Source organism: Pimephales promelas, chromosome 5 (assembly GCF_988280905.1).
Source record: "Pimephales promelas chromosome 5, fPimPro1.hap1.1, whole genome shotgun sequence".
In the NCBI taxonomy this organism is placed as follows: Eukaryota; Metazoa; Chordata; class Actinopteri; order Cypriniformes; family Leuciscidae; genus Pimephales; species Pimephales promelas.
This window is the reverse complement of record NC_142773.1, coordinates 18,708,120-18,736,002: the sequence shown is the minus strand read 5'-3', so window position 1 is coordinate 18,736,002 and position 27,883 is coordinate 18,708,120. Positions and strand designations below refer to the sequence as shown.

Below are 27,883 nucleotides of genomic sequence, written 5' to 3'. Positions count from 1 at the left end.
CAAGCAGTAATAATTCCTCTTTAAATAATCTAGCTCTACTGTTCTCATTGAAAACCATAGATATCACAAAATGGACGATGGACAAAGCTACAGTTTAACATAAAGACACGATTAATTACATGATCAAACACCCATTGTATTCAAACAAATGTTGAAATTATACTGTGAAGGTTGCTTATCTTATCTGGTTTTATACAACTTTTGTATAAAAACTGGTGATGTCCTGGCAAGATCCTTGACTGGTTTACTGGGTTTCGTTGCTGGAGAACGCCGTTCTTGCCCACCAGCCAGTATTTGTGATGTCACGTGCAAAGTATGAATAGTGAGTGAGGCCTTTCATACCAGTGATGAACCTCAAAGATCCATAGTATACAGTGTCCAGTGCATGTAAACTTTGAGATGACGCATGCATATATAGACCATTTCACAAGATGTAAACAACACTGGTCCAGAAGCACTTCCTGTTTCAGTTGTTTAACACTACATAAAAGCTGGGATAAAATACAACCAACAGAACATTTAAAACTGAATCAAAAAGTTAAACAAACACCTTTAAGATGTTTTCTTTACATGTGAAATAAAGAAAACAGTTACAAACTGAAACAGGAAGTGCTTCTGGACCAGTGTTGTTTACATCTTTTGAAATGGTCTATAAAACATCACCATAGTCAAGTACAGACATAAACATGGCAGCGACCAGCCTTTTTCTAGATTTGAACAAATGGCAGGATTTGATTCTGAAGTAAAATCCAAATTTAAGTTTTAATCTTTTTGCTAGCTGAGTATGATGGCTAAAATAAAGAGATTCATCAATTAAAACACCAAGATATCGGTACTTAGAAACACATTCGATTTTCATACCCTGGGAAGTAAGGATTGACGGGAGATTTGATATAGATTTAGAATTTGAAAAAAAGCATTACTTCAGTTTTATCTGTGTTTTAAACAAGTTTTAAATCTTAAAGATTCTGTTGAAGCGTGTTAAAAGTTGTAACTGGGAGAGGGCCCGGTCTGCTGTGGGTGCAGAGCAATACAGTACAGTGTCATCAGCATAAAAACGAAATTTTACATCAGACATGTTATGATCAATGTTATTTATATAAAGAATGAATAGTAGTGGCCCCAAGACTGACCCCTGGGGCACGCCTTTTGTTATTTGGAGGTTGCGAGAAGTACAATCCTCTGCCTGCGCACACTGAGTTCTGTCTGTAAGGTAATTAACAAACCAGCCAACAGTTTTCTCTCAAAGCCCAGCTCTATACAGTCTCTGTTTAACCACTATGTGGTCCACTGTATCAAATGCCTTTGAAAGGTCAATAAAAAGGGCTGCACAATGCTGTTTATTATCCATGGATTCGACAAAGTCAATTAAAACCTTAAAAGCTGCCGATGTTGTAGTATGTCCTTTTCTAAAACCAGATTGGAAGTCAGACAACACATTATGACTGTAAAAAAAGTTCTTTAACTGATCACTGAAAAGGGATTCTAGAATTGGTCTGCAGAGATTGGGCTGTAGTTATTTAATATGGTATGGTCACAGTCACAGATGAGAGGAATGACATTTGTATTCAAACACGGATTCAAAATAGTAGTTAAGGGCATGGCAATGAGATCCAGTTTGTCAGGGCCTGCAGATTTGTTTGTGTCAATCCTTTTAGTAAAGATAGTATGATCTCTCAAGTTCAAGTTTTAAGTTTACTTTATTTATATTGCACATTTAACACAGCCGCAGACTGACCAAAGTGCTTCACAACACAAGAAACAGAGGAATAAAAAGAATAACATAAAATAAAATAAAAATAAAAACATTGAGTGAACACAGTCCACTTTCAAGCAGGCAGGGTCTGTAGGTTATCAGAAAGCAATAAAACAATCCTAATATGCAAGTGGGTTTTTAAAAGTGACTTGAAATTGGACAAACTCGGAGCCAATCAAATTTCCACAGGCAACTCATTCCCTCTCAGCCCTTTCTCATCCCAAGGTGTCATTTACTGACGCTTTTGCCAAAGCGTATGCATCCAATGCACATGGCGCCCTTTAGCGTCAATATGAGATGCAGATATATATGGGCCAGAAGGCGCCTCCTAGTGGTCTAACCATAGCCCTACCCCATACCTAAACCTACCCATAACCGAAGCGTGTTATATTAACACTAAAGGGTGCCATGTGCATTGGATGTATACGCATTTGCAAAAGCGTCAGTATATGACGCCTTGGGATGCGAATGCGTTGGATCTCTGTATATATCAGTGTTTAAATGCAAGATATTTAAAGGTGCAATGTGTAACAAAGTTAAGTATCTATTAACAGAAATGCAATATGACATCCATAACTATGTTTTCAGTGGTGTATAAAGAACTTACTTAATTAGCCGTAATGTTTTTATTACCTTAGAATGAGACATTAATAGCTCCATAACCGAGGGAATCCCCTTCCATGAAGGTCGCCATGTTGTGACGTCATATTCCTACCGTAGCCGAACGCGAACAAACAGCGCTACAGAACGCGTTTCATCACTACCTTGAAAGAGAAGTAGCGGAAAGCTGGAAGCTAGCCTTACACTCCGTGAGTAGTGACTTTTCCCTTGTGAGTGGTGTAAAATATGTAGTTGGGATTGTTTCATGTAACTTAGTTCTCCCTCGCTGTGTTATGGGTTTGTTATGTTGGGGATAGTGCTGTTACGTTCGTGAGACAGCTGATGATTAGTATTCATGTCATTGACCGTAAAACACAGCCCATTCTCACTCCCAAGGCGTCACCTAACTGACGCCTTGGGAAACATTTGGACATGCTTCAATATCTGACGCTTTAGGCGCCCTTTAGCGTCAGTTAGATGACGCCCTAGGATCGTGTGTACCCTACCCCCACCCCACACCTAAACCTAACCGCGTCCTCTAACTGACGCTTTCCTTTAGCGTCAGTTAGATGACGCCGTAGGATCGCGTCATGTAAGTGACGCTAAAGGGCGCCTAAAACGTCAAATATTGAAGCATGGTCAAAGGTGACGCCTTGGGGTGAGAATGCGTTGTAAAACAGTACGTTACAAGAATCACTAACCCGTCGATAGAGACTTTTACTAAAGTCTTTTATCACTAAAGTCGATCGCGAAGAATTTTCAAAATCAGAGAAAAAAGCCTATTGTGTGTAGTAAATAGTATCTATGGGATGCGGAGATGACATGATTGTAACAGCGCGCGCAGTTCCGACCTTTGGACTCATGCGGACGAGTCCCAGCTCTGCCACAGTAACAGCTCATATTAGCCAGCTAAACTATTACTACCCTGTTAGAAAAAATATATAGCTGCTCCCTCGCTGTATTATGGGTTTGCTACAGTATGTGGGGAGAAATGTGCTGCTGGTTACGTTTGTGAGACAATCAGCTGATTATTATTTTATTAAATTATATATTAAAACCCTTGATCCTCACCTGACTATGACTTTGTAAACAGACAGTATTCATGATGTGGTTTATAATGGACTGTGGTACAGAAACAGTGACAATGTTACACACTCTTGGCTTACTCTGGCTATTCTCTGCTGTCTCAGCCGACGAGATGTTTGTCCCGTTTTAGCAACCGTAGCTTCTTCGAAAGGGAGGGGTGAGCAGTGGGATGAGCCCTTAGTGCAAACCTGGTGCAAACTCGCAACCGAACCACTAGATGTCGCTAAAAGTCACACATTGCTCCTTTAAAGTCTACCTAAAGCATTCTCGCAATAGTAAAATTTTAGCACAATAAAATATACGTTGGACCTCTGGATAACTAATTAAAATTACTGGTTGCAATTTAGCAGACTTTAATTATCATTTTAGTATACCAAAAGTACAATTGCTGGTTATTTGTAATTAAGGGCATCAATATGTAAAGGTATTTGTAGTGTGCTTGCCATAAACTAAATGTATTTCAAATACATTTGGTTTATTTATTTTTCAGGTTGTAGTGTATGTGTGTCGAGGTATGTTAATTTCTGTTCTTTTTTTCTCCTCAGAGAAAAGATGCTCATATGAAAATATGTATAATGATTAGTATCCTGTCACATGACCTCACTATGTGCAGCCTCTTATCTGATTTTGTGTAAAATGTATGAATTTTTGACTATCTCAAGATAAACAACAACAAAACCTTAAAATCATAATTCTAGTTCATTTGTTACTATAAAAGGCAGAAAAGGTCGAATACATTGGATTGTGGGATGAAGTATTCCATAATGTTTTCTCTGCTCTATAAAGCAGAGGATGTGAACATTTGCATATTGTGCATACTTCTAAAATACTATGAGCTGTGTGTTCCAAAAAGTCAATCCTTGGGAACGAAGTGAGGAAGAGTAGACTGTGACGTGTGCTGTTTGCATAAATATGATTATAAAATGTCCCTGACTTTGCAGGGCAATTAGAGTCCAATTTGAATGCAAATGTCTTCCTCCTGCCCTTATGAAGATAATGACGGCTTCAGCATGCACACACAATTCTCAGAACAACTCTGCTGGCACTGAGAAAGGCACATGCACACCCATTTAGCTGCGTACATCCAAAACCTCAAGGTGCACACAGTTTGGATGTCTGAGAATGTGTGTGTGTGTGAGTGTGAGTGTGTGTTGCTCTCCTGACAGGTCGGTTTTGTTCTTGTCTCGCTCTAGTCTTGTAAAGTCAGTGCTTGAGAACAGCGGTTCCCCAGCAGTGGCCCACTGCGCACAGCCAGCTCGAACTCATTTACATCCTCTGCTTATTAAGCTCAATGTGCTAATAAAAAGAGCTCCAATTAACAGCAAAACATTTCACATCGTTAATTATGGTTCATATATGAAAACATATACTTGCTTTCAGAAGGAATTTGACCTGGGTAAAGGGTTAGACTAGTTAGGAGTGTATTAGCTTGGCTGGTGTTTTGGTTTTGCTTTGATTTTTCTGTTTTTCTTTTAGGTTAGCTCTAGAGAAGAAGTAACCAAACTATAGCATGTTGATGATTTATGTTGATGAATACTTAATGTTTGTGCTTTCAACCTATTTTAAAAACAGTGATACTATCTGCTTTAATTGTTCAGTCTTAAGTCTAATGCTTTAACTGTTTAGCTTTAAGTCTAAATTAAAGACAAAAAAGATCTATCTATCCATCCATCCATCCCCAACCCACCCATCCATCCATCCATCCACATCCATCCTTCCACCCATCCATCCACATCAATCCATCCATCCATCCATCCACCCATCGATCCACCCACCCACCCATCCATCCATCTATCCATCCATCCACTCATCGATCCACCCATCCATCCATCCATCCATCCATCCATCCATCCACCCACCCATATCCATCCATCCATCCACCCACCCATCCATCCATCCACCTGTATCGATCCACCCATCCATCCACCCACCTACCCATCCACCCATCCATCCACCCACCTGGATGTTCTGTTGGGACTACGTCAATTTGAAATTATGCACATTTTGTTACATAATATGCTAATGTAATAGTATTGTTAATATTTTATATATTTGAAGCTTAGATAGGTGAAGTCACAATCTTGTTTGTGTTTGCTTCAAAGTTTCTTTCAATCTCATTAGTAGTGAAAGGAAAGGCAAGAATGTGTTCACCTGACTCGCTTTCTGTTCCAATCGTCTGCCTAAACCCCACTTTCACTTTGCAGATTGCTTCAGTCATAATTTGCTGTCTACCTTTGGGCTGGAGTCTTGCAGGATGATGCAAGACGTTGAGTTTTTTTTTTTTTGTCAGACCTCGGCTACTACTTCTATTGCTTTCAAATAATTTACAACTACAGCATGCCCATATGATTAGAAAGACAAGAAACTATTTGATTTATTTCTCCTGACAGACCAGTTGCAAAAACAACCCAGACCATGTCATTTTTATAAAGTTTCATGTCAAATGCTTATTCTAAAACTATCAATCATAAAAGAAGAGGCACAAACCAGAGCCAAATCTGTCTTTAGACAAATACTTTTATGTTCCAGGGACACATGCTTTATTCTTGCTCTAATTGTAGCCGTGAATTATGATCAGTAAAAAGAATAGGTTACTGATTTTTTTATTTGATTATAATTTCCATTACAACAGTAGCAACATCCAGATAGTCCTGTGTGGATTTGTAAAACTTTCTAGAAAACTAGATTTATTTGTACAGTAAGTTTAACAGTAATGCAACTTTATTATCATTATACATAACATATAAAACTTCTTTTATATATTGCCCTAAATAAATATGTGTTCGTGTTAGTCACCTACTACTCGGTTTCATGCAAATGAGTCAAAAAGCAACATTGTGTTGTGTATGATACCTATTTAAAGACTGATTTAGAGAAGCATCTAATTTAATCTTTTGTGATTTAGGTGGCACCAAAAGACAACAAAATAAAATAAAAAATAAAAAACTTGAGAGAAGTGATTTACACCTTTAAATCTGAACTGTGAAGTTCCGCTTGTGGCCACCTGAGTTCGCTATTTCCCTTCCAACCGAAGACGTATCTCTCCTCATAGAGAATCACTGAAAAGTTTTTGTTTTGAATAACAATGCGTGCTGAAAGGAGAGAATGTCTGTGATTGGTTGGTGGTTTTCGGTTTGCAGTGTCTGATTGGTCCATTCGTTTTAAAGGGGTTTTCGGGGGGGTCCGTTGTCTCCCAAGCTCTCGTCTCGGCGCTCAGCGTCCGTGACAGCATCCACTCACTCACTCTTTTACTACTGCCTGCGATGTGACTCCACGCCGCTCGCTCGCTCGCTGGAATATCACCCTTCGTGACAAGTGACGGATTTTACGCGCACTTCACGCCGTCCGGTTTTCCCAAATCAAGTGGACACCGCGGCAGCGGCCAATGTCTTTTACCATGACTCTAGGATTAATAACGACTTTGTGTGCTATAACGGCCGTTTTCGCGATGGAAGGTAAATATGTGGATGTTTGTCTATTTTTTTTGACGCGCTCCTTGGAGCGTGTCACGCTCCAGGTTTGACAGGTAATGTCTCGTAGCGTGAAATTGCGCTGGACTTTATTCGTGAGGACTAAGTTGAGTATGGAAAACAAACAAACAAAAAAAAAAATGTATGGTTCCAACGGAGTTGAGAAGGAGTTTCTTTGGCGGTTCCATAGACGTGGGATGGTCGTGGTGCTGAATGTTTAGGAATGAATGAAGCTGGTTGGATTAACGTTACTTAAACCCTGCTGGATTTTAACATGGTAACTGTGGTAAAGAACACAATGGGTGTTTTATAGCAGGTTCATGAATGAACAAAAACGTTATTCCTCAACCTGCTTTGGGCCAGCTAAAAAAAACAGTTTTGACCATCTTGGACTTGCTGATGGCCAGTTATGATCAAGGGAAAGCTTGTTTACCTTAAACTGGTATGACTAGCCGGTTTGTTGCTGGTTCAAAAAGGTCTACCAGCCACATACGAGTGTGTGGGTAAACGTAAAGGATGTTTGGTAACCTGTACAGAAGATGCAATGTGCAGTATGATCTGTAAGGGTTAGGGTTAGGGTAATTGTTATGTTATTTTTTCTTGGGTATTTAAATCTTAGAGGTAAAAAGAGAGATTATTTTTGGAAACTGGTGGTATCATTTGGTTTGGTGAGATTTTGTGCTTTAAAAATGAATCAACTGACTTTTTATAATGCACTTTAATCTTAGATACATTTAAAAAGCAAGCAACAAGAATATAACCACACATTCAGGATGGTTCACCCAGATTATTCTGTCATTTACTCTATTTACATCTCAAAAAAAAAAATTGTATGACTTGCTTTCTTCTATGAGGCACAAAAGGAGATGTTAAGAAGAATGTTACAGACTGACAGTCTCAGCCTTTCTTCCACACGATAAAAGTGGATGGTGACTGTCATTCTGCTTCTCATCTCCTGTTGTGTTGCACTGACTGAAGAAAGAGACAGGTTTGGAATGGTATAAATAATGACATAGATCATTTAATTTTTCATGTGAACTATTTAATTGACAAACCCAGGGACATTTATATTCTGTGAATACAAACAAACCACTGATGAAGACCAGTTTTGTGTTGTATTCAGGTCACGTCAGTGATTTATTCTGAAAATCAAGCAGAAACACTGCAAAAATGAGAAAGGGAGGAAAAAAAATCTCAAAGTCTGGCATTTGACAGATGGTGGTTGACTGGTTGTTGCAGCCGCGCCAGAAATCAGACGTTCAGTTCGGCATACTGTGTGTGTGTGTGTGTGTGTCCTGAGATTGGTCCCCAGATCAGTAATGAACACACAGCCAACATGAAGGGATTCTCTATTTGTTTCCATCTCCACTGCCTCTCCAATTCCATCCATCACACAACCTGTTTGCCTGTCCTTCTGTCTGAAAACACTCGTACAGGTATTGCTCAAAATCTGTGTGCAGTTCACAATTCAGACACGGTTTTATTTTCAACCCTCTGCTGCTCGGTAACTCGCTTTGCCTAAGCGTGCATGCTTTTTTTTTTTGCATCACAAGCCAAAACGCTCTCTGATTTTGCTCAGACAATCAGCACTAAATGATGTCTGCGCAAGCTCTAATGTGTCTGATTTAGTTTTTAGACATTCAGAACAGACAAAAGTGTTGTTGAAATTCATTTTGGAGAGCCCCCCCCCCCCCCCCCACGTTCAGGTTGAAGTGTGTTAGGCGACAGATGGAGGGAACGGGGTTAGTGATCTCTTCTTATTGTGGCTAATTGAAAGGCAATTGGCCTTTGTGGTTTAAAGTGTGTTTGCTGTGGTAGATTTGTGCGCATTAAACACTCCTTGAGCCTATATCAGTCAGATCAGATTATGGCTACTAATTGCCAAACCAGCCCGATGACCACAAACAATGTGTCAAAGCCATGTGCGTGTCGGATGAGGGAGCGGAGAGAGCAAATGAAAGAGATGGGGGAGGGAGAAAAAAGCAAATTGTGTGTGCGTGTGAGAGAGAGAGTGGAAGATGAAGGTCTGGGGGACCATCTGGGTTTGTGGAAAGTGGGGTGACTCCGTTTTGACACGTTTCCATATGCGTCAGGGAGTGCAGTTCACCAGCAGGGCCTAATAACGCTATAAATCTAATGAATTATGAATATGCAGACATGCATTTTTGCAACTTTTAAACATTGCTAATGTGTAAATCAGGTAATGTTAGATGGCGATGGCCATATTAATATTCCGTTAGCCAAGTACACAGGGTTTGTAACTTCAGGTCTTCATTTAAAGTCAAAATTAACCTTGTTTTAGGTTCATTATTGTTCATGATTCATTCATATGTGCACATTATTTGCTTCTTAATCTTTTATCTGAATGTGAAAAATGAAACCATTTCATTTGAAACAAAGTACTCGTTTTTACCCTCACCTCCAAAACATATGGCTCAGTGTTGAGACGGAACACTCACATTTGTGCAATCCAATCAGTTCCCAGTTTTTTTTTTTTTTATATTTTATATCCTGTTTTGCTAATAAATGTGTCACATAATTTACAATGATAAATTGGGGTGTGATTCATGATGACTTTATAGAAGATCATGTGTGGATCTTCAACGGCGTTTATTTTCAGTTGAGTTGATTGGAGATTGATGCAGGTTATAAAAATCAGCTTTATTTTGAAGAACGCCATGAAATCTTTACTCAAGTGTGTTTTCTTATATCTGTTTGCCGTTCATGTGCGTTTAGGAGGACTTAAGTGCTCAGTCAGGATTTTAAGTGCAGGTTCGATTGGGCTGTCATTTTGACATTTTTCTCTCGGTGGAAACATCAAATAACCTTGGTTATAGAAAGCACTCTCGACTACACACACACACATTCTCAGCCATCCAAACCGTCGCTCAAGCCATCACCTTTTAAAGAGTGTGGTCATGTTCGTAAGTGCATCGCTGAAGTCCTTGTTCCCACGTCACTGGCCCAAATAAACAAGCCTGATCTGAAGTCACACGTTCTGTCCTCCGTTGCTGCAGTGAGAGAGAGTTCTTTTATCCAATCACCTCAGACTGAGCCAACGCTTGACCGTTGTTCTGTCAGAGACAAAGGACCCCAGTGAACTTTATCCACACACATTGCAGGGAGCTGGTACTGCCATGCTGGTACTACGCCTGACCTCAAATCACCAGTCACATAATCCGTAAATAATTATTCTGTTGCGACTATATTTATTTAAGTGATGAATACATAAATAAATGTATATAATTTCCCACCAGTTTCATTAAAATGCATTTAAAATGCATGTTTGAGCTGTTTTAAATGAATGCAACTTGCACTGGCATATTTTAGAATGATCACCATAAGGTTTTTTTTTTTTTTTCTAAGTCATGTTTATAAAATCTACTTAAATGTTAAATTGATCTAAGACCTAATCCTGGCTTAATCTAAGCTTTGTTTGTGAAACCACCAAGCCTTATTATAATACTTTTTTAATTAAAATTTTATATTATAGTGTAAAAGTTATAGTGTGATATATATATATATATATATATATATATATATATATATATATATATATATGAAGAGTTCAGATGCAAAAGCCTCTAAATGCCATTTGAAATTTTCTTCTTTAATGATGATTTTTATGAAACTTGTATATTTAAGTTCAGTGATTTCACTTAAATAACAATTAATAGGTAATTATCATTTCCATTTAAGTGAAATTACTGATGATTTGACTGATAGTTTAAATGATTTGACTGATAGTTTAATTAATAGCATTTAAATATTTAGGCTAAATCTATCCTGACAACCTTGTTACAATGCATGCAGAGACATTTATGTGTGTGTTTTTTTTTTTGTCTGTGTGAAAATTTATTCATGCTTTCTGTCCAATCAATCTCTATCATGGAGTCGACTAAATGCACACAATGTGCCCATAATTTATTTAAGGGTGGACAGATCTGTGTGTTGGAAATTACTGCAGCTGATGTGAATAATGAGCTACAGATGCTGACCACACTTTTCCTATTTCCCTTTCTCTTTTTTTCTACTTGTCCATGGCATGCAAATTCATCTTATCCCTCTCTTGCTGTGCCATGCTGGCTGAGATTTAGGATGACCATGCTCTTTTTCTATCCATCTTTTATTTTACAATGGTGACCAGCTGATTGTAATAATTTCTCAGTTATTACTCTCTGCTACTTAACACATTCATATGTGTGAAATATTGATTTGCTTCAAAATTATAGACAAAATTCAGTTTCGTAGTCTTTATGCAAATACATGTGATCTTTTTTCAGAATGCTGCCATTGACCAATCAGAATCAAGTATTTTAGACAGCCATAGGGTTAAAGCATAAGCAGCAATACTGCGTGCACACCAACACTAAGTGGGAAACAAGTTGTTCTTGTATGGTTGATAATGAACCTCTTCATCATTAAAAGACTGAGTCATTTTTGTGCACCGCGGGGTTAAAGGACGTTTACGCTTCCTCTATCTTCCATATCACTGTCAGCAGCGTCTGAGGCTCCGAGAGCAGCGAGCGAAAAGCACTAATGCACCTGCAAATGAGATCGCTCAACTCTCTCTAAATGAATGCTTGCTCAGAAAGGTGATGGAAAGAGATAAGAGCCCCCCCCCCCACCCCATTGGTGAAATTCTTCTCAAAAATACTGAAGGCATGGATTTAAATCTCTATTAAATATTAATGTGAGGGTCGATGGTCCGCCATGACTTTATGGATGTGCTGAAATACAGCTGTTTTCTTTTCATTACGTGTGTGTGTGTGTGTGTTTTCACTGTCATTTGACTTTCAAATTGAGCAACTCTTCTGATGCTGACAGCTCTAGCAGTTGAGTTCACTATAAGGTGAATATCCTTATAGATTTGGGTGGATTGAAGCACAGTGCTTGGTTTGCATACACTGCTGAAACTGCCAGATTCAGGTTGGTTTAGGTTGCTTTATGCTGTTTAGTGCTGGCTTGGTGCTGCCTGAGACCTTTTATACCCCTTTTCCACCAAAGCCTTTTTGAGAGCTGGTTCGGAGCCGGTGCCTACGCACGAACCAGTTCTTTGCGTTTCGACAGCCAAAGAACCGGTTCTCGGCCAAGAAAACTGGTTCCAAAGCGGCACCAACTCTTTGCTGGACTAGAACCGTTCTTTTACCACGTCATGCTTATGTCGGGGGCTGGGGTGGGTTTAGATGTATTCTAAACATCCTTTCTTACCATCGCAAAGCCAGGAGAAACTGCAGAAACACGATGGAGTCTGCCTTTCTAATTGTTATGCTTGGAGTTAGCGCAAGCGTTTCTATTTTTTTATTGAAAACATTATAGAATATAGAACAATTAAATGGAAAGCAAAAAAAAGGCAGTAACTAATCAGAAAAGATTACATATCAAACGAAAAGATTAAAGACTTACATATTTCAATTGTTTTTAAAGCCTTCTTGGTTCACAAGTTAGATATAATCTCAAAGTAATGTTGTACTTGCAAGCGTTTCTAGCTACGTACACAGTGACGTAACGACGTCGTTCCCTGGGCGCTCTAGTCAGTGGAAAAACAAACAGGTTCTGAAAGGGTTCGCAAGTTGAACCAACTCCGAACCAACTTTGAACCTGCACCAGTTCCGATTCTCCGAACCAGTTCTTTTTTGGTGGAAATTAGTGGTCCATTTGATTGTAGTGCTAATCTAGGCTGGTTTATCTCAAGAATTCATATTGTGCAGGAGGTTGGTTGGATTACGCTGGTCAGTGCTGTTCTAGGCAGTTTTGGTGGTGTTGGATAGTGATGGTCCTGTGTAGGTTAATTAGGTTTTGCGTAAGATTTTAGCTGAACATTCATGTGGATTCAGGCTGGTTTATACTTTTATTGCTCGTTAAGCTGAGCATTAATGTCGGTATAAATATTGTGAGCATAAATGTTGGATTTTTCTGGTTAGTGCTGTCCAGGGGTTCCTTTCCCGAAAGCATCGGTAGCCAACTATGGTCGCAAGTTGGTCGCAATTTCCTTTGAACTCTATTGGTAACGACAGAACTTGCGAGCATAGTTGGCCAACAATGCTTTCGGGAAACGCACCCCAGGCTGGTTGATGCTGGCTTGATGTTGAGCAGATGAATAATATTGTTTCCAGGTTGGTTTTTGCTAGCTAGTGATGGTTTGGTACTGTTAAATGCTGGTTTGGTGTAAGGGGTGTCGCAAAATACTGGTATCGATGATATCTGATAGGTGAGATATTGATACTTTAATACACCACAGCACATACGTTAACATCTTAAATAATTAAGAGCCAGTATATCTGTTTGACTCAGCATAGTGGCGGTATTGCACCATTAATCATAAAATACAACTTTTGAGTGAGATTTATTTATTTATTTTTTGTAATGAAAGCACAAATAAAGTTAATATGAATAGCATTCATTCTTTTTTTTAACTTTAGATATTGTGATAAATAATATCATTATTGTTGTGAGTTCTTTAGGCCATAATATCGTGACAGCTCTATTATAGTACCAATTTTAGCTTGTGTTTCAGTATTATGAAGCTAGTTAATCAAATACGTTTTGTTGGTTAAGATGTGACACCAGCATCCAAAACACAGTATATACTGGTGACCAGCTAACAGGGTAGTTTGACTTGTCATAAATCAGATTGAAGTATCCAGGTGTTTTGATCTATGTATCTGTGCTCACACACTCTTCCTGCTGCAGTTTTGGACCCTGATAAATTGCTTCAGGGCATCTGGGTGATGCAGCTCACCGAGACCATTTTCGGTCCTTCGAGATCTCTCTCTGTACTCTCCAGGCACGGCTGCCAGATGGTGGATGGGGTGTGTGTTTGTGTGTTGGTGTGTGGCATCATGGTGGGACAGGCAGACCTCAAAGCCCTGCTGGTTTCATGTCTTTTATGGGTTTCTGATTTTCCTGTCTCACTTCACGCTCTGTGCCTTTTTCAGCATCACTAGATTGGCAAATGAGGTCTGAAATGGCCTCGTTAAACCAAACGGCCATGTGTTTGTACACATTTAGAACTGAGATGAATGGCGAATGTCCCCAAAAATCACATTTGGATCAAATGATTAAAGGTAACTGCAAAAATGTCTAAAAAGAATTAATTTGGTTTTGAGAAAATATACTACTTGGTTTGATAAGGTTATCTAATGCAGTAATTTACGTGTGTGTGTTCTTAGGAGATAATTATCTTTTCTCAATTATCAATTATCAGGTTAACCATTTAGAAGTTGGGCTAAAGACCTATAATAAACAGCTGGAAAGCTGTGCAACTCTATCGCACTGAGCCATGAGTTTAGACTTTAAAATAGCCTTAAAAATCCCCTCTGAAATTGCTGCGCTGTCCGTTTGGATTTATGATTCTGTGTCACACAATACTACCCCCACCCTCCAAAAAAACCATTTTAGCGGATGATTTAAAAGTCACCTGGTTGGGGGCAGAGCGACTATATGTAAGTGCAATCAGCAGAAAGAGCTAGAACACCATTTTTTTTTCCTCTTCGTCTTTCTCTGTGTGAGACTGGTCAAATGGCGCATTGGGTAAGTGGCCCCGTCAGCAGATATGGGATCCTCCCCAGTGTGTCCGGAGGAGAAATTGTGGCAGGGTGAATTGATTATTGTGGTATGTTTCCAAAGGTTGTTAAGGCCAAGCTTCAGGCCTACTTAAAGGGATAGTTCACCCAAAAAATGTACTCTTCCCCCACTCTTGTGGCCTCTTCTGTGAAACACAAAGGAGTCTTATTGAGGAATCTTCAGTTTTCTTTTTTAAATATATTTTTAAAATGTAATATTTTCAATAGCAAAGTTAAATTATCAGCATCATTACTCTTCATCCTTCTGAAATCATTATAATATGCTGAATTGCTGCTCAAGAATTGCTGCATCTCTTTGTTGAGAAATTCATTTATTGATGAATAGAAAGTTCAAAAGAACTGGTCAAAAAGACAAAGATATATTGGATATATAAAACGGTGTAATGGGTCCGTGCGTCAGGTCTTAAAGTGACAGCAGCCTAATATACCGGCTGACAGTTTATGAGATAAAATGAAAAATATCTACATGGCAGTTTTTCCCTATTGTTACGATTTCCAAATTGTGGCCAGTGAAAATGCTGAGTGGCTAGTAACTTGTAGGGCTGTATTCAACCAAAGAAATCCTTAGTCGACCAAAGTCGAGTCATGGCAACGATTAGTCGACTAAAAAAAAAAAAAAAAAAAAAAAAGTGATGTTTTGATGAAACATTTTTTAAACAATTGTCATTGAGCATATATAAAACAACAACGAAAAAACATCACAAATAAATAAAACTATAATAATAATACAATTCTTTGAAAATTAAGTGATTTTTTAACTGCAAAAAGTGAAGAGCTCTGTCCTAGGTCTATAGTAACAGTCACAATCGCGCACCTGACCACATAATGAAAAATCCCAACAAAAGCTCTCGTTTATACAGGCTTTATATTCTTCTTTACTTTCAAAGCTATGGGTTAACTTTCGTCCTGACGATCAAGACGTTTTAAACAACACACAAAGAACCCAAATAACTTAAAAACAATCCTAATAATAGGCTGTAGGACCGCGTATAGGTTTATTTTCGTTTTGTTGCATTATTTAGGCTATTTTCAAATGCGTCAAGTGTACAAATAAAAACGAAAACATTAAGAAAACACAATCTATTGAGTCAGCATGATATAGCCGTTAAAAGGCTGCTCACGTCTTTTGCGCGCTCAAGTTCGATTTCAAATGTAGGCGCGCGACTTGCGCGCTCATAATGGAGCAACGCGATCGCCTCCCTCCACAGTCTTGTCGTCTTTGTTTTAAAATGCAGCGAGACAAAAGATTTAGATTTCCTGGACATTTTGTCGACTAAAGCCAAAACGCAGCGTTCTAACTGAATGAATACAGCATCCCTTACCGAGCGCAAGCAGCAGCGCAGCCAGCCACACGTGCGGTTCCCGAGTGTATTATGTGTGTGCGCTAAATTGTGGCGCAGTTACAAAAATAGCCTCAATTAAAGCATTTTAAAGTTGGGGACAAAACATAGGCTAATTATATTTAGAATACAGTAATAAATAACTGCTTATAAAGGAATAAATATCAAGGACTAAATCATTGAAAAATTCTTTCTATTGGTAAAAAAAAAAAAATGCAACTGGTCGACCAATAAGAATGTCAGTCGACCAAGACGGCATCGACCAATTAGTCGACTAAACGACTAAAGTTGACAGCCCTAGTAACTTGATGCAGCCACAGTGGCTGGTGAGCAAACAAGTTAATCTCAAGCCCTGCCTTAATGATTGCAAACCTTTGAGTGGTTGTGTGTTTTTAAGTATAATAGCTGGAAATTTTACAGCGGCGGGTCTGCTGTCTGGGAGATGATAGCACATGGTGCAAAATGATTTTCAACCTTAACTGATGCTTCAAGACGATCACAGATCAGCTGGTGTTCGCTTCGGATGACACTTTCTCTATACAAATCAATGTTGCCTTTGTGGTGCTTTGGACAGAAGCATCTGCCAAATGAGTAAATGTAGTGTAGATAGCTTGGTGGCGTATTTACTCTAGCATAACGACAAAGAATGGTTGTAGAATGTGAGAAAAGCCATCGTTATGTGCCCTGCATCAAGGTTTGGGACAGTAAATGATGACAGAATTTTAATTTTCAAATAAACTATTACTTTATTACTTTAAAGTCCCAAACTTCCCCCAGCACCTCACAAAAGCCTGTTGTCGTCTTGGGGACTGTTTTGACTGGGACTGTTTTTTCTCATTGTCTTCTTTCTTTCCCTTCACTGTCATTTTTTTGAAAGGAAAGAGGCGTTTTAATTAAAACTCGAGGCGGCACAGGCAGCAAGAGTTCTGCTTCCTGCCCAGAGCGCAGCCAATAATTGGTTCTGTTCACTCTCCCTCTCCCGCTGTATACTCGGTTAAATGGATGCAGTTGTTCAGTTTGTTGGTCTTTTTTTTTTTCCCCGTCGTCTTTTCATTTGCTCCCCCCCACTTTCCGCCTCTCCAAACAGAGGTGAAACCCGAGTCCATGTCTGTGTTTGGGTTGCAGACGGAGAGGCTGTAAAGATCTGGATCTATGAAAGACGGGCTTGAGTTTAAGGAGCCTGAGAAACAAAGCAGCTCATTTATTACTCTCTTAATGAAAGCTGCTTCCAGTGCTCTGCCATAATGGTTTAATTTCACCTCTCGAGCCCCTGGATTAGTCCATGAGGCACAGGAACACTGGGGCGGAGAGAGATGAAGGGGCTGCTGGGTTGATTTTAGAGTTCTCAGTCGCTCTCCCAGAAACTTTTTTCACCCATTGAGCTGTTAATATATTCTTTTTATGGTTGTTATTGAAAGAGTGAAGCAAAAACAAGCTTTTGTTCCAGAATATTACCAGTAACTTGGTGCTGCATATGTATATTTAGTGCTCACACAGGCAAGTTCAAGTCCAGCTTGCAAGTCCTCTTTTTATACTATTCTATGAAAAAGAAAAAAACAAGAGTTTTTTTTTTTTTTGAAGAAAATCACTTGGTAATTACATGACAACATGATAGTATCAGGGCCTGGGTGTCTGGTTGCTAGGGTATTGTGTTTGGTTTCCAGGGTTTTGGTATGAGGTTGCCTATAGAGTGCATTAGTACCCACCCCTTTTTTCAGTGGCGCTGGTTCCCGAAGTATTTTTTCCAGTACTTTTCCCCATGGGGATTTAAAAACTTTGTTAAAGACTTATAAGCCATGAACCAAGCCAATCTGCCGAGGTGAATCATAACATTGCAAACTTTGATTTGAAGCAAAAACTTAAGTATCTGAAAATCAGACAAAAATACAAAGGTACAAGACTGTATACTTAACAGCTTTAGTGAGGGAAAGAACTACAATCAAACAAAGCATTGTGAACAACATAATCTAATTAAAAATAATGGAGAATCATAAAACTACTCATTTACAAATGTTGATTATATATAACAACTATATATTTGAAGTTTATTGCAAAATGTGTATAATATTAAGTATTTTGAGGTAGAGAGATCATCTAGAATATGCTATTCGCAGTGCTTCATGTGAGTGGGCGCCTGGGCGGAGCTGTTAAGATCTTTTGCCATGTTGCTTTTTTCAACTCTGATTGGTGTAAATTTCTGCACAGCATCATGGGTAGTTTTTCGCCAGGAATTGCTCTATTAAACATGATTATTTTATAAATAAGCTGAAATATTGAGGGCTGACATCTTCAGCAGGAGCAAATTACCATCAAATAGCATCCTCGTAACTCTCAGCAAGTCTGTTTTAAAAGGTTTATGAGTTATCAAATTATTTTCCCTATTGATAAAATGAATGGAGTTTATTATTATTATAGGGATATACAATACCTATATCATAATTATCAGCAGGTATTAGACATTTTAATTTATTAGTATCTGATATTAATTATTTAATTGTACATTCTCATAATTTTTTACATTTAAGTTCACCATCATCCAATGCAAAGTTATTCTTTAATAACACTGTCAAATGTAATCTAAATACCAAATCTCATTTTTTATACTGTACATTTTTATGTTGTAATGGCTAAATTCACTCGTAGAATTTACAACTTTTTTCTCTTTTATTTTGAATAAATATTTTTATTTATATCATAATGTTAATATTCTTAGGTGTCTGTATGTGGTTGCTAAAGTTTTCTGGGTGGGTGTTGATTTAATAGCTTTAGTATTCTTTATTTGTAATTGCAAAGTTGCATTGAACAACATGTAAATGTAAGGTTTCAAGCTTGATTCCCTCCTTCAGTTTAAGTCTATGGGATTTTCCACCCGTTTGGCGTTTCATTTTCCTGGTGAAAATGTATCTTTCTGAGCAATCAGACTTGCAGAGTGCAATTCCCTTCAAAAAGCTGAGTTCAAAGTTGAATTCTCAAGACCTGTTCACACCAAGGACCACTATAAAGAAGAAAAAAAAATCTGTATTATGTGCTTATACTGTATGCCTATTGTGTTTGGTGTGAATGGGCCTTTAGGATTAATGTAAACCCCTAGCCCTAAATTAACATAACACTAACTACAGTAGTGTTAAGCATACTCTAAAATGAAATACATTATTTTACTGTAATTTTGAAAGCAACAAAATCTACTGTAACTTACTGTACAATAGGTTATACAGCAAGATACTGTTGAGAAAAAGAGTATAATGCTGTGAAAACAACATTTACTGTGTTGTGCTTCCACTTTTATGAGAGAGAAAAAAAAAATCCAATCAAAGCCGGACGTTATGTACTTTAAGTTTACATCATTAGCGTGGGGAATTCAACATCCTGTACATGACAGTGTTTTCTGCATCATGTATCACCGTGTGACTGAACATGACGTTTCCGCCTCAACTTCACTGATTTTAAACTGCTCACCACACGCAATCAGCTCACCTCAGAAAATCAAGGTTTGGGTCAGCGGGGGGGCTGACTAATGTTATTAGATCATTAATTTTTCATCAAAAAGCAGTTTGTCAGGTGTTATTTTTACTTTGGCTGTCAGGGTAATGTCTCTGATGTGTGAAGAGGCAATGCAGAGGCAGTGCAGTTGATTGGGCCTCCTCTTGCTCTCTCTCTCGCTCTCTCATTAAGACTGAGTTATGACCTCTTTGCCTATGCAGAATCATCACAAACCCATATTTCACTGTGCTCTTGCCATAAATGTAATCTCCAGTTTAGGCAGAAAACACCCGCGCAGGAAAGGATGAAAGGGGTGAAAGAAAAAAGAAAACGAGGCAAAGAGATCCTGAATGTTCAAATGGATGGTTGAGGGCCGGGCTTTATTCTTCTGTGTGTGTTTTTGTTATAGCTTTCTGTGTACGTCGAGTTTTCTATTGCGGCCAGTATGTGTGTGTGTTTCTGAAAAGGGAAGGTTTGGAGATAATTAAGTATTGATTTCTAGGCATGCAGGGTGATGGGAAATAGGCGACTTGGCCCTAATTACAGCAGGTTGCCAGATTGGGGGTGTCTGGACTGCGGTGTGCTATAGAGGTGAGCATGGCTTCCAGCCAGAGCTGCTGCTGCCTCATCATTATAGCAGATTAATTAGCAGCTTTTGCCTATGTGGTCGACTCAACACCACATAGCCATGATTCTATTGCCTTGATGAGCTTTTTTGATTACAAACTGACGGGAATGCTTGTTGGTTGGATGGATAATTTATTAGAAAGAGAATGTAAAAGTCGTAAATGTAACAGACGTAAAATATACTTTCTTGTATAGTTGAACTAAAAAAAGAGTTTAAATAAATGCCTTTTTTTTACTGGGAAAATTCTCCACAACAGACCGAATTGATTTCGCTTAGCGTTTACCTCACGGATCTCAGCCCGCCCCCTGTTCGTTGATTGGCCGGCTGTTTTCAGGCCCGAGGAAAACTTTGCTATCGACTGAGTAGAAGCGAACTGAAATTGAGCGGAAATGCGTAGTCGGGCTATTGATTAGAAGAACATCTGGAAAAAAAAAAAGAGTTTATCTTTAAGGGGACGTTCCCCTATAATAGCTAGCTATTTGATTTGCTATGCAGGAACCAGCGATTCCATGACATTAAATATTCAACTTCCTGCAAGCCTTATAATGAATCAAATGGCAACAACAACAAAGCAAGCCAGAAGATCATACAGTCTAGTTGGATCGTGGAGATCCACCACACAGATCAAGATCATTCTGGTAATTTACTGAAAACACTTTGTGGCTGTTTCCTATGCATTCATCTTTTGATGTATTGGTGTATGGTACTCATTCTATTTTTCAAACAGTCAGTTTAAGTTGTTTAGAAACAAACCCACAAGCAGACACACCATTTTTCAGATTTGCCCTCTCCGAGCTATTCATTTTTCCTGGGAGACGTTGCAATTTCTATAATTGGCCATAGTGGAATGGCCATCTATAGTCCTACAGGTCTGCCACAGGCTATCAGCCATCTGGGCTTTTATGACGCTGATCTTGTATCATCTCCGGGGGCTGTGGATTTCATGCCCATTGGCACTCTCGCTCGTATCTTTAGACACAAATCTGTTCACTTTTACAGCAGTAGTTTCTATGCGGCGAGTGGGTGGTCGATGTGTGACCATAAGTCAGGTTAGTGTCCTGCTTCAGCCAAACAGGAGCCCGAGCGCCAGTGTGCATCTAAAAGTGGTCACAGTTGTTAAACAGAATCTGTTTGCATGGATTATCTGGACAATTGCAGACGTTCGGTCGTTAAAAATGTTCATTAACAGAAGGGAGTTACTGCTAAAAAGACTTTGGGGAAAATGAGAGGGAATTAGCTGAGGAATTAATTAAATCTTCATGTACAACGTGTGATAATAAAATAAATGTGAAAAGTAAGTGTGCCAGTTGCTTGATATTCTATTCTATTCTAGTATTATCTATTTATATTTAGTATTAATATTAGCTTTTGTTTTTTATTTGAGTAATTTTAGCCATTTCAGCAATTTTTGCATACCACTAAATATAAAATAAACCACTTTAGTATATAATCTACATCTTTAAATCAATAGTTTCATATTTCTCAATTACTCTCAATTGTTTTTAATTTGATTTTCATGGGACAGAAGTTCTTTCCCTCATTAAAGCCAGTGTGTGTGCATGCATTTCCCACTGATTTTCATTTTTTTTTTTTTTTGCTTCATATACAACCCGATCTCACGGGAATTCGTACGAATTTTACGAGGTGGCTAATTCGCAACAATTCGTACGACCTCACTCGTACGAATTAGTACGATTTAGCTAAATCGTACATATTTTACGAATTAGCCAATTCGTATGGATTCGTACGAATGACCTACCCCTGACCCCGCCCCTAAACATAACCGTCACGTGGGTTTATACAAATCGTACAAATTTGTAGGAGTGAGGTCGTATGAATTAGTACGAATTAGCCACTTTTGAATCACTCGTACGAATTGGTCGTGAGATAGGGTAGTCATATACTGTAGATAGTGTAATGTTATGATTCTTAGCTGTTGGTTTGGTTTATGGCTTATGCATCTTTAATAACATCTTTTTAAAAATCCCTACAGGAAAAATGCTTCCCAATTCCTAACCAAGGCCACTGAAAAATTAGGCAGACACTGTTGCACTCTACCTCTGCGTCCGAAACCTAATACGCCAAATGATTAGTATGTATGTCCAAATACGCATTCGAAAAACTATACGCAAAAAGTCCCTGGATGGCCTACTATTTCCTTTGAGATTCTGAAGTGTGCATTTGATGGACACTTTACTGTCCCATTAGGCCACGGGAGAGGATTTATGAATAGAAGTAAAGCGAATCAACTGATTCTGGTATATCAGCCCATTGTCATCCTTTAGCGTCACATAGAACGCTATATGACAAAACGGCGCTATACTACGCACATGGCACACTTTATCGTTAATATTCACGCGAACCCAAGGCGTCATAAATCCTTTAGCGTAATATGAGACTACCCTACCCTACCCCACACCTAAACCTAACCATCACAGCGCGTGTTATATTAACGATAACGGGTGCCATTTGCGTAATATAGCGCCGTTTTGTCCTATAGCGTTATATTTGTTATATATTTGTTCTATATGACGCTAAAGGATGAGAATGCGTTGGGTATAACAGTAACAACATGACAGATGCAGTACATCCGAATTTCATTCACTTTTCAAATTTGAATTTCTTTTCAAAATTTTATTTCAAATGTAATACCTACTCACACAGCACGTGATTTCGGACTCAGTGTGCATCTTTTTTTTTTCTTCTCAATTTTATTGCACTAGTGCAAAAAAAACAACAACTCTATGTCGGGAAGTGAAAAAGAGGTTGAAGATAGGATCAGTTATCTAAAATAAATAAATATCCAAATTGTTTGAATATCATCACTGTAATGTGATTCAGTGGTGACAATCAACCGTTGCCTTAAACGAAAAGCAAAATCCCCAACAGCCATTTCTGCTGCACTGATTCAAACTCTGAGATAATTTCCCACAGTGGGACGTTGGTCCCTTTGTCTCGTCTGCCTCCCTGGTCGGTCTAACAAGGCGGTGTGATGAGGCGTATGTGTGCGATGCTTCAATCAGGCATGTGCACCATTGTTCCTGGCTTATATGAATATGAAAGTGTCACGGCAGGAGATGGAGAGAGAGAGAAATGAAGGATGGAGAACAAGAGTGAAAGATGTCTGAGAAATTCCACCTCCGGCTCAAGTGCTTCCCTCGAGACACAAACTTCCATGTTCTAACAAGCGGCACAGCGGTGACTGTCTGACGTCCACAGACAGGTGGACACACACACACACACACACACAAACTGTCTCGCTGTCTAATGGGGCCAGCGTTCGCTCAGATCATTATCTGTATCTCGCATCCTCTTATATTCCTCCTTTTTTTCCCAAGCTGTTGCCTTGTCCGTCCTCTCGGCTGAAAGTTATTAAAACCGCTGTCTTTTGATCTGAGCTTCACTCGTTGTTATTCTCCAACTCTCTCTACACTGGAGGTGAAGGCTGAGACACTTCTGCCAGTGTCTCTCTCTCTCTCTCCCTCTCTCTCTCTCTCTCTCTCTCTCTCTCTCTCTCTCTCTCTCTTTTTTCATCCTCTGTTTCCTGAAAAGCTACTGAATCTGCTCAGCAAAGGCGCTGACTGGAGAGTGCGGGAGTGTGGTAATGAGGTTCCCATGGCGATGTGCAACGTTGGCGAGGTAAATTAATGGGGTGTAGGAGCGGGGGGTCGGCCCCACTGGTGTGTCCAAGCAGCAAGACGTCCACACTATCTCCACATAAATATCAGATACAGCCCAGTCTCAGAGGACAGTTTCTGGAGTCATTCTCTCTTCTCTTCTGTGCTCTCTCTCGCTCCTTGAATCTTTTTATTTTTATTTTTCTTCTTTTCTGACATTTAAAGCTAGATTTGTATGTTTTATGAAGAAAATGTGAGCAGTGTTTGCCAATGGAAAAAAATCACTACCAGCATCGAATTACTTATAAAAAAACAAAAATCAGTATGGACGCTACAGATTACAATGGGAGTTCAACGTGCAAATGTTGATGAGTCAAATATTGAGGCCCCTGTCATGCGTGTCCAGGATCATTTACCTTTGTATTGTATTTTATTGCAACACTGGTAGATGGACAGCTTCAGTGTCAGTTTTCAGTTTCATACACTTCCATATGTGTTCTAAAATTGCCTCAGATGTCATCCGACTGGATGTAATGATAGTCTGAAGCTAAAAAATCTGAGTCTGTGCCTATCATACACTGACTACGTTTACATGCAGCCAATTTTTGGGATATGGTCGGATTAAGGTCACTATTCGGGTTTCTGAAACATTAAATAACCCATTTACATGCGTGAGCAGAGAGAGTTTCTCCTGTATGGAATTGCAATATCCCGATGTAAATGGCAAAGCGCGGTTAGCGTCTAGATGTACGGACAACCTTAAAGGGTTAGTTCACCCAAAAATGACAATTAAGTCATTAATTACTCACCCCCATGCTGTACCAACCCCGTAAGACCTTCGTTCGTCTTCGGAACACACATGAAGATATTTTTGATTAAATTTGAGAGCTAGATCACTACCACATAGGCCGCCTAAGGGAATGAAACTTGACGGCCCAGAAAGTCAATGAAGAAAATGTTTAAATATTCATTGTGACAACAGTGGCTCAACTATAAGTTTATCAAGCGACGAGACTACTTTTTGTGTGAAAAAACAAACAAAAATAACGACTTTATTCGCAATTCGCAACCGGGTTATTGCTAATATCCTGGTTTTGAATGGGTTATTGGCTGCATGTAAACGTAGTCACTGTGAATTTTTCTTTTTTTTTTTTTTTGTAAAATTTGTCAATTCCGACCGCCCAAAATATGCAGATTAGCACAGGCTTTCGCTGCAGATCGGGGGAAAAAGTGAGCAAAAGTTTTTGGTAATGCTTCCGTTTGCAGTTGAGTTACCCATGTAAATACTATGTACTTATTTGAGTAACTACAGTTACTGGGTAATAACTAGTACTAACCCTGAACCTACCCCTGTTCCATGTACTTACCTTATATTAGCTAGTAGCTTCTTTCTAGGTAAGTACACTGTAATTACTGTTCTGTAAAAGGAAGCGTTACCAAGTTTTTCACCTAAACAGTTTCATTGTTCTGCTGAACACAAAAGAAGATATTTTGAAGAATTTGGGTTGACTCCATCCCAAATACTATGGAAGTCAACGGGGTCCATCAATTGTTTGATTACCAACATTCTTCAACGTATCTTCTTTCAGCAGAAGAAATACATTCATGGTTTGGAACAACTTGGGGGTGAGTAAATGATGACAGAATTTACATTTTTAAGTGAACTAACCCTTTAAGTTGCATTGCATCAGGTTGTAAACTCGTTCTTGCTTTTAATTGGAGCCTCTATTTCTAAGACTAGGCTGTGTTATTGCTTCTGGCTGCTGGACATTTCATCCAGTGTCTTGTTAGCTGTGACTGTATCTGAGCCCTGGGTCTCCAACTGGCTTTCAACCCAGATACCTGGCCTCCAATGCATCACAGCAACACCTGTTTTACCTCTCAGCTTTCTCTGGAGTCGTGGAAAGGTTGAGCTCTGAAAATAGCTTGCCCCAGTTTTTTCTTCTTTAATGTGTAAATGAAGCTCTTAGGTGAGCTCTTAGGTTTTTTCTTTGGGCTTTTTCTCAGTCTCAGTAACCAGACAATTCTGGAGTCGCATGACAATCTTTTATTTTTAATCCAAATAGATCTGTAAGGCTTTTGAGGTTTCGTGATAAAATGGGCTGACATGGTGGTCTGGCTTTCGGTCTGTGTAAACAAGCATGATTCGTTTTTATGTTGATCGGTTCTCGCTGTCTGTATCCTCCTTGAAGTCACTAAAAATGACTTGCAGCTGAAATGTGTGGTGTATTAGCAACATAATCTCAATCTGAAACACTAAACCAGAGAAACGCTGGCCTCAAAAGAGACGCCCTCTGGTCTGAGTGACATCTGTAATATCCTGCTGTCTATCACACACTTTTATGTTGCTAAGCTGAATGTCATGAGCTCAGAAGATCCATGTTCAGGATTAGTGTCTTGGATAAACACACAGACTGTGTACTCTTCAATGGTTGATGTGCTTGTTATTTGTAGCATTTATCAGCAATTTAAAGCATTAATTCTAGTGAAGTTTCATTAAACATAATACGAAAATATGCAATTAATCGTGATTTATTTTGATTCATTACTTGACACTTACTGTAGGCTGATTAAAATGAATTACATATCATGTAATTAAATCGATTGACAGCCGTTTTTTCCCCATACGTTGCTGTAATGCCAATGATGCCAAACTATTTCTTAAACACCATTTTTTACATGGGTATTTAATCTCATTTAATTTTTTCTTCTTTTTGCTGTTTTATAATAACGGTTATAATTTGATTAATTTGATCACTTTAATTTGATTCATCTGCACATCCTGGAATTAAAACGATTTAAATATTATGTTACTAAATTGATTGACAACCCTAGGTTTTTTATACATTGCTGCTGTAATGCCAGTGAAGCCAAACTAACTTTTATACTTAAACATTTTTCTCATGGTTATAATTAATCTCATCTTCTTCTGTCGTCTTGGAATGAGGGTTACAAACAGGGATTTTGTCATTTAAAAAATCAGTGCTGTGATTGTTATTCCTGTATATGCCACTATTCTCAGATCTGTGATGCGATGTGATGCGTGAACATCTGATGATCATGTTGTGTGGTCTTTTCATTTAGTATCTCTTAGTTGGGCAATTTGCTTTGCGCTGTGTGGTCTGCAATTCAGTGACAGCTGGAGGGGAAAACAGACTGATTTAAATAATATTGCATAAGCTTTACATTTACATGTGTTTTGAAGTAAAGCAAAAAGACACTTGAGTGTTTGCAGTGATTTGAAGGGGTGAAAAGGCTGTTGTTGTTAGGCAAAAAATAAAAAAAAGTTTATCATTTGCATCTGTTTCTAATTCTTGCTTATATAAAAGTCCAAGCAATTTTAAATGCAAGAAGAGAGTGAAAGAGAACTCGATTTTGTACGGACAAAGTGACTTAGTGACTATATCATTAATGTTAATCAAACAACAAAACGCATGTTAACACAGATTCATCTATATTTAATTTATACAGTGAGCACTATACAGTGTTATTTTACTCTAATTATTATATTTCTGTACAGGAATATACAGTAAAACTCTAAAGTTAACACTTTATTTGTAACTTTCTTCTGTTGTATTTATCTATGCTTGTAATTTGTGTATTTGTTCGTATTTTATTAATGACTGTTCTTTTGTATTTAATATTGTACTTTATTAAAAGTACTAACTTTATCGGGGTTTTTTTTTCTGTGGTATTGAATAACAACTTAAAGTGTTCTTTCAGCAATAAATAGAAAGCAAAGTGATTTGTCGTTATCTTTGTTTGTTTTTGCGCGCAAAAATTATTCTCGTCGCTTGATAAATTAAGATTGAGCCACTGTAGTCACTTGGACTACTTTAACGATGTCTTTAATAACTTGTTGAGGCCGGCAAGTTTCAATTCCTCAAGAAGCCTATGGACTATAGTATGCAGTGATCCAGCTCTCAGGTTTCATCTTAATTTGTGTTCTGAAGATGAACGAATGTCTTACGGGGTTTGAACAACATGAGGGTGAGTAAATACTGACAGAATTTTCATTTTTGGGTGAACTAACCCTTTAATGCACAGATAAATCATCATTAATAATAAATACAGCATTTTTCCATTAAAACAACTGTCTAGTTTTGCACGATACTACCATAAAAGCCTGCACAACAATTAACACCTTTAAACTAGGCTACTTTTTTTATTTCAGAAACATGTAATGCAAATATTTTGACCAGCTATTTTAATCTTCTGACCTCGTCACAGTCCTTGAATGGATATAGTCATGTCCTCCTTCGTATTAGTTGGATTGTTGTTCCAGCCTGGTTGTTTTAGCACCTTTGGAACACACAAGTG

General features: G+C 38.5%; 1 protein-coding gene across 2 annotated transcripts in view; it reads left to right on the top strand.

Annotated features, from left to right (window-relative positions):
* ephb1 (EPH receptor B1) overlaps window positions 1-27,883 on the top strand; it is a 306,795-nt gene that overhangs the window by 30,519 nt on the left and 248,393 nt on the right. The window contains exon 1 of one of the 2 annotated variants that reach the window (XM_089131063.1): window positions 6,638-6,897. The exons of the other annotated variant lie outside the window; for it this stretch is intronic. Coding sequence (XP_088987189.1) covers window positions 6,828-6,897 — 70 coding nt within the window. The 5' untranslated portion in view covers window positions 6,638-6,827. Of the gene's footprint in view, window positions 1-6,637; window positions 6,898-27,883 lie in introns of those variants that run through there. 2 annotated transcript variants of the gene reach the window in all.